Source organism: Gymnoscopelus braueri (assembly GCF_963280865.1).
Source record: "Gymnoscopelus braueri genome assembly, chromosome: 1".
Lineage (NCBI taxonomy): Eukaryota > Metazoa > Chordata > Actinopteri > Myctophiformes > Myctophidae > Gymnoscopelus > Gymnoscopelus braueri.
Window position 1 is genome coordinate 38,381,631 of NC_137603.1, and position 8,420 is coordinate 38,390,050.

Genomic DNA, 8,420 nt, shown 5'->3' on the forward strand with positions numbered 1-8,420 from the left:
ATAGCGGCCCTCACACCTAAATTGCACCGCCGATCCGACCAATATGTCTGAGTCATAGTGTCGGGGGCTTTGTCAGAGCACCTGTGTCCCCTGTATGCCCATATATGAAATTAGACAACACACTCCATATTTGGGCGTAGCTGCATTGGGAACTCCTTGTATGGTTATGGCTGAGTCATAGTGTCATGAGCGTGACGATGTGGATGAAATTGTAGAAGGGCTGTTAAATTCTTCAATGCCGACTGAGTATTACAGTACATGGAGATGCCATATTCCCATATGGCATCTAAACCTACTTGTCTCCATATGACACAGCAGTTAAATTAGTTGAGATCAGTGCTTTTTGAAATAGGCCTCAAGTCCTGTACAGTATATGGAATTTGAAAGATTCTTGAAGTGATATGACTTGTTTACATGTCAAGAGTTACACGCCAAGTCGCCAACCCCTGATGCTTCATATACAGTACTGTAGAGCAGTGAGAATATATACTGTGTGTGTATAGTATCCATCCTGTTGGTACCGTGTGTTACTGTGTAGAAGCTCCACAGCTGTATTTATTCAAGAAAAACTTCCTTAACAAAAAATAGAAGTAGACCACATTCCTTGCTCACTGATATGCAGTATGGGAGTGTTAATGATGTTGCAGAACCAAGAAAGAAGGCCACACTAGAATTATGTTTACTCAGTATCAGTCAAAATAACACTGTATAAGTGTGAAGTTACCACACTGCAAAGAGCAGTAAAACCATTAAAACCCCAGTTTTACTACAGCAAAATAGGTGGTTGGACTGTTTGTGTACTGACTGACACCCCTGAATCATTCAACCGTAGTAGTGGATGCTGAGCAACAAAGTCTGTCACACCAGTCCAAACCACCTTTACACAACCACAGTTAATTTGTTCTGCTTCATGAAAACCCCCATTCATGCAACAATCGTCCCCACCATTTATACCATTCCCCTAAATATTGACACATTCTCCTCATTGCTCATTTCCTGTTGAATGAATAGTGCACATGTTCAGCTGGTCCTTTCATCCTATGCCCAGGTTTTATCCTGAAAGGCCTTGTTTATCTGGAAATATAAAGTCTATTTTTAAATGGATTATATGGCAGAGATGCACTCTTGACAACCATAAATATACAAATAAATGTGTTTGGGCTGCCGAGAAAAGTTAACAAATAATACCCGGAGCAATATTGTGGAATAGCTATCTTTTTACAAACAGTGTGCGGGTGGGTTCTGTTTTTGAATTTCATAATATGAGGCACAGCAAATGAATAGCGAAGGATTCTGTAATAGACGGCACTTTGATGGCATTTTCAGCACTTCATAGAAAGCAAGCCGCACTAGTTACTATCTCAGAACAGCTTTGCTGTGGTCTGCCCAAGAAAAAGAAAAGGCTCTAGAAGAATGAAGGGCAGAGGGGAAAGAGTTGGGGTGAAAAAGCATGAGAATGGAGGGAATCCAGTTTCCATTTCGAGACTCCTAACGTGGCAGAGCAATTTCATATTCCCAGTAATATCAGCAGCTTCTAAAGCCGGGTCGGAGTCTTGCCGGGTTTCCTGTGTACCGGCGTCGATGCCCAGATAAATAAACCTCAGGCCGGTCGGTGGCTGCCGGTGCGACCCACATTAGTCCACTGCTGCCTTTGGCCTGACCCCAAGCTGCAGGAGTTCCACCACAGACCCACTGGATGACACAGAGCAGCCCCCCCAGGGCATGCTTTCTGAACCAGTGACGATCTGGTGGCTAGAATGGATCCTCAAGCCCATATCTAATTTCATGAGTAATACACACTTAAATCTAAATCATATCTAAAGTCATCCGTACTAATACTGTACATCCCCTTTCGATGATTACCGATTATGTTTGTTATTGTGTAATTGCTAATGAACATGGCTATTAACCAAGGACTAGAACTACTGGGGTAGCACGTCTATTGAGCATAAAGCATAGCATAAACCATTACGCTCTGCCACTGAAACCCACACACATCTTTGGAAGTTATCATTTACACTACAGCTTTTCAATGAGTTTTACAATTTCTTCTCTCAGAAAAAGATGTACAGTATGTCTGCAATATTCCATCAATCTTGTTCCCATTAAAATAGTTTTCACTGGAAAGATACTTCATAATGGGCAATAAACCTTTGGCCATTTTGACACATTATGACTCCAGTGCTGAGGCCAAGGTAAATGAGTTGGGACGGATGGGAATGGGATATCTGACACCAGATGCTCCTCATACAGTGTATAACAGCCAACTGGGCACAGCTACTGTAACCTAAATATTGACTCTTTCAATCAACCAAATGCCTCTAAAGAGTTCCAAACAAATCCTCATGACAGTATTTCAACACAAGCGATGCAGTGTGCATACCAGTAGAGGTCAGTTATCACACAGACAACACACAAGATGAAATAGATTACTGAGCATATTTCCCTGCATTAGCTAATAGCGGATATTGATACAGTAGGTGTTGAATTATATTATTATTATTGTTATTATTATTATTATTATTATTATTATTATTAAAGACATTTACTTACACTGTCACCTCAGCCTGGATCCGAAAATCCTCCTGCAAGTCAATCTGGCAATGATCATGTATCATGAATTCCCACGGTATGATTTCAGTGTTTCTCCTGTCTCCTAATGGTTTTCCCACTCTAGCCAGTATTTTGTCTTTCCACACAGACTTTGTCTGCATTCAATTTCAGCCTTTCTTCCACTATGCACTGCTCATGTCCAAACCTCTAGTTTCAACAAAATTCCAAAGTCAAAGTAAATATTTACAAAAGATTTCCATTCCATTCCAGTTTTTGACAAATATTGTTATTTACCAAATTGAAGATTAATGATTCAAATTACCCAGACCTCAAAATGTTTTTCCTTGTATTGATCTCAATATGATATTGACTGTCAAGACAAAAATATGAAAGACTATGGTATCATTTTAATGTACAGTGGTGACAGCATATTATAACCAAAGACTGACCAAGCTGGACTATTGTGCTGTATACTGTATGTGGTTACATTATATTGTAACTTACAATATATTAAGTTACAATAAACACCTGTTATGGAGATCTCTGCCATAGGTGGCATTGTCCCAATTAATTCTATTTTATTTTATTATTTGTTTTACAATTGAGACTGACAGTGCAGAGTGATCCATCTACTAGATTGTCAAGTTAAATGACACGAATCATACTCAAATAAAGAAAATATGACTTTGGTCTCTCTCTCTCTCTCTCTCTCACACACACACACACGCGCACACGCACACGCACACACACACACACACACGCACACGCACACGCACACGCACACGCACACGCACACACACACCTCCTTTGCGTCTGGGTTTGTTGCTGGTATTGTGATTTCACTGGTAATTGACCCCAGTTTTGGCTGCTCACCAACACCTCTCCAGTCACTGGAAATTCTGACCACTTGATTATGAAAAGATAGCATCAGCTTTCAGTTGAAACTACATGTCTGTTTCCAATGAAAGGCAGAGCACCTCAGCAGACCTGAGCAAGCCAACACATCCTTCAACAAAGCCAACTCAGCATCCCTGTGTCTCTCCATCGCATGAGTTCAAGATGGGAGGCGACATATGAGATTGTGGAATAGATAATACAAGCAAACTGTAGGTCTCCAAATCCTGATATACTACAACAGAAAAAGTTAATTATCTATTTCAGTCGTTTTAAAGTGTACAGTAGTATAGTGCACAAAACCATTTTTTATTTCAGGATGGGTAAATGTTAAAACAAGCACTTATTGTGCAATTATAAAACTGCCAAAGTATTTAGACTAAAATAGAGATGTGTATTAATTTACAGAAATGTCAGGAATAATGCAGACATGCACATAGACACACACAACATGCACATGCATACAGTACTTTAACTCACCTAGCATCTGGCCACAGATCCAGAGCAATAGGCAACAGTAGTACTCCATTAGGTTATGTATGTGTGGATACAGTATGTGCACGGGTTGATGTGTGTATATGCGTGTGCGTGCGTGTGTGTGTGTGTGTGTGTGCGTGTGTGTGTATGTGTGTGTCGGGTGAGGCAGAGAGACCCAGCGGTGTGCACTGTTAAAGATCCCGCTCTGATTGACTCCCCCTCCTAGTGAAAAGCCTCTATATCTGGGGGAAGTAGGAGGGACTGTGGCTGCAGGAGGAGGTCCACTTTGACACAGCAGGCAGGAGTCCTCTCCTCCTCACTCCACCCGGTTCAACTCAGGCTGAGATGTAAAAGAACATTACACAAAGTAAAAGCCAAAATCCAAAAATAGGCAAACATTTGCCCCAAATAGCAGCCCGCAACAATGTTGTCCACTTTTCAGATCGGCTTTAGACCCCTTGGGGACTCCAGTCAATTAAGTATGTAGGGTGTAAGTTGTTAATTTAACATAGTACTTTTGACACTGAGAGAATACTCAGCAATGGTTGCAAGGAGCTTTTGGTGAAATACTAAGTGGATACACAGCGAAGTTTAAATCTGAGTGTATAAAAATGTACACATTGGGTCCATATTATAATTGGGCTGAGTACTTAAGACTGATGTGGTTGAGGAGATGTACTGGTAAGTTACTAAGTATTCCGTGAATGCACCTTATTAACTTGTGATTTTAAGACAAAAACATTCTGTGATCTTCCATCTTCCAACTGAATACAAAGATAAGTCATACAGTATGTCCACTCCTAACAGGATTTTATCTCAATTGGTCTCTAAGAGCAGTTTTGCTCTTTCTCAAAGATCCTGATCAAAGCCATGGTCTAGAAGCTGGTTGGACATTTGGACAGCTTTTCCATAATAATATCATGAGCCAAAGAGATTCAGTATGACAGCCTGGTAATACACCCGTCATTAAAAAAGAACTCACTTAACGTTCCACAAAACTTCTCGATTATACAATTGATTATGAAAAAGTACGACCACCAAACTTTTCTTTGTTAAAACACAGAAAATCCCTCACTCTGAAGTTATGCACCACATGGTATCATCGTGATGTAACCACACAAGAACCACTATGACACAAATTTGGGGTTTGTACGTTACCACATATCCACACAGTTGAACCATTCAGCTCTAAATGTGTATAATGGTCTGACTTATGTTGCCGTATAATTTGTATGGTATAGTTTGGTTTCAAGGTACAAATAAATGTTCATGAAATCCATTTGCGCTTACTGTATTTTACCTATTCACAACTTTGTATACACTAGACCTTAAAATTATTTCATTATACAAGAGTGATTATTTGATATTTTCTTAAACTGATAAACCCAATTTCACACCTAAATTAGCAGATGTATATAAAAGCCAGTGTGCTTACTTCTTCAGTAAATTAAGTAATGTGGTAGTGCTGTGACAAATGCAGATGTAATACGACATTTATAGAACTGATTATAGAACTGAATTGTTTTATCAAAGAGCTTTGTTGCGTTTGTCCTTACTTTGCTCAAAATTGAATGAACAGGTACAGTCAGATGGAGCATATGTGAGAGACTGTGAATGCCTGTAAAACTCATCATAAACAGAAACCTCAAATATCCGAATTCAAGACTCAGCTCAGATGATCCCTAAGCAGCTATCTGTCTAAGTGTGTGTAGACTGGCCAGCCAACACACATCACCACCTCTAGCAAGCTACACTCAAACCTCCTTGAAATCACACGATCGCTGTCTCTTTTCAAGACAGGACACACTTATCAGGCAAACATAGCTATAGAGGAAGTAATCAAGAAAACAAGTCATCAAGAAAACTATATATACACCAAGGCTTGCTTTCATTATGAGTGCTTAAAAGCTCATTGAGTTGCTCTCTCATCAGTCCTCCCCTCCTGCGGGTCCCCTTGTTCAAATCAGGAAATTAAGCCCAATTCCATATGGCTGGTGCCTCCATATGCCCCCTTTGCTATGTTGGTTTAAGTGTGACTGGCCAACCAGTGAAATTAGTTTAATGCAACCACTGTTGCCTAAAGCCTTCATCGTACGACGCCTGAGGTGTGGTGAAAATAGCAGATCTACAAGCTTACAATGTGTCACATTAGCTATTTTCATCGTGCAACAGCGTTGTATAAGGGAGTATAAATTAGGCGTAAGAAGTGGTATAGTTTGTTTCTAGTCACATTTATTCCTGATGCTGACATACAGTAGTGTGGGGAATCAGATAAAGTTTCAGGAGAAGCCATAAATAATCAACAGTACTTTCTTTTTGAAGGTCAAGAAATAACCATGAAGTTACACTCTGTCAGGTAACATAAACATAGAGAAGCAATAATCATAGAAGTGTTATTTTAATACTGCATTTTGTGCGCTCTCAAAGTACCACTGGATTTTACAGTGAAGACAAACAACTCAATGTGTGCTTAATGGCACACTTTACTCTTCTCCCTGTGTTATGTTTGTCTGTTGTTTGATACGTTTTAATGCTGTCTGTGATACGTTTTTTAAATAATTTCTTTTTGTTTTTTTTGTTTTCTCTGTTTGTGTATGCCATTCACCTCTGTACATGTTGGGAAGCCAATGCATGTATAATATGTGCTGTTCCTGATATGATTGGTGTTATAAAAAAAAACAAAAAAAAACAGTATACAAAAAAAGAGCTCAATATAGAAGACAAAAGGCAACATGTTTTGTTGTTCAAAATATCTCGGAACAAAACCTTCGCAAACGGGAGAGAACAGAGAAGTTGGTTGGTAACTATTAACAGAGAAACGTCTGCGTAAACATAAAAGAATTTCCTCACAACAAAGAATTTCTTTAACCGATACTGTGGGCACAATCTCATAGCTCAAGAATCTCCTGCTGCCGGGTTGCAAGACAAATGATGAATCGGAGAGAGACCTACAATTAAAATTAAGGTCTTTTGCTCTGAATGGAGGCAGTGTGCCAGTGCCGTGTAGGGAGCTGCGTTGTTTCTGTCAGTATTTTCCAGACCAGGGGGTGGTGGGATGAGGGAAGTTCTCCCCAATGCTGTTCTGCTGACCAAAATTGCCATGTGGGTATTTAGCTCATTTTCAGGAAAGGGGGAAAGGGGAACAGGGTGATAGAAGGGGACATGGATAGGGGGCCAAAGGGGCGGAACTAAGCAGGGTGTTAAAAGTTAGGTTTTGAAAGTCCTACTCGTTTCCCCTCATCCTGAAATATTGTAGTGCACAGGGCCCCACAGTGAAGTGCTGCCTGAAATCAATACTAGTTGTCTGAACAGAAGCTATGCTTACCTCACCATTCTACAACTGCTAGCAATTACCTCAATCACCCCCGGATTATCAGTTTGTGTGCGATATATGGCTGTCTGTTGAGAGACGGATAGGGCTTGAGAGCTTTAGCCAGGCACAGGTCAAATCCCCAGGGATCAGGGGAAAAAGCAACAAATATCCCACCTCCATCAGAGTTCAGGCTTTGTGCTTGCCACATGTTGAGATCTATCACAGGTTATGTTGTCATCAAGGTTCAACCCTCCCACGCTGCCTTCTATTTCTGTTTCTCAGCTACTGGTTTTGTGAGTCACTCGGTGGTGGACAGTAACAAAGTACACTCTACTTAAGTCTAGAGTATCTGTACTCTACTTGAGTTTTGGTATTTTGAATACTTTTAAGCAAGTACTACAGTACTTTAACTTATGTAGAAATCATTTTGAGCAACTTTCACTTGTAGTTGAGTAATAATTGACTCAAGTACTGGGGTTGAGTACTTTGTTCACCACTGGAGGCATTGATTAAGTTAGATGCAACCTATGACCAATGGCCAAGTAGTTTTGACTGCTGTTTGTGCAAGTTACTCTAATAAACGTGACAATTACAAATTGAAACATGTAACCTACCTACAGCACTATTCAATGGCAGTCCATCCATTAATGTTTGAGCTGAGCCTTCTGTGAGATTACTGCTAGAGACAAAATCTAACCATGGAGACATTAGCAAAGAGCCCAGCAGTCTCAAATATTATACTCCCTCTACACTCCCTCTTGTCCTGCCTGGCTTCCTCCCTGCTTCTCTGTCACTCAACAGATACGGTATGATTTCCTCCTGAGATATTATTGGACTTTCCAGTGACTTTTCCAATGTTATTGAGCACTGCCTCCTCTGTCACACCATGAAACAGTTTGGAGAGCAGATTAGTAAACCTCAGAGTCAAGTGTGAAGCCTCAACCATCCATATATACTAGATGCTCCACATGTAATCTTTATGCCCACAGTCACATAGAAAATTCCTTAGCCAAACCAACTTCAAAACACATTAAGGTTGGTACGTCCCTTGTCAGACGCTGTCCCTCTGCACTACTGCCAAGAGCAGTTCTTGGAACTCGTTCTTGTGAAATTCAGATGTACTGTACATGCTGAATCTTATTGCCTGTAGAGATGTTACTTTCCACAAATCAAATCCAAGTAA

The 8,420-nt window shown here is 40.3% G+C and overlaps 1 protein-coding gene across 2 annotated transcripts in view; it reads right to left on the reverse strand.

Annotated features, from left to right (window-relative positions):
- The window catches only part of itga11a (integrin, alpha 11a), a 58,894-nt gene extending 54,779 nt beyond the window's left edge, over positions 1–4,115 (reverse strand). For both annotated transcript variants that reach the window (XM_080429491.1, XM_080429490.1), the window contains exon 1: positions 3,928–4,115. In XM_080429491.1, the coding sequence (XP_080285617.1) occupies positions 3,928–3,976 (49 nt within the window). In that variant the 5' untranslated portion in view covers positions 3,977–4,115. The remainder of the gene's footprint in view (positions 1–3,927) is intronic.
- Between the last annotated feature and the right edge of the window lie 4,305 nt (positions 4,116–8,420).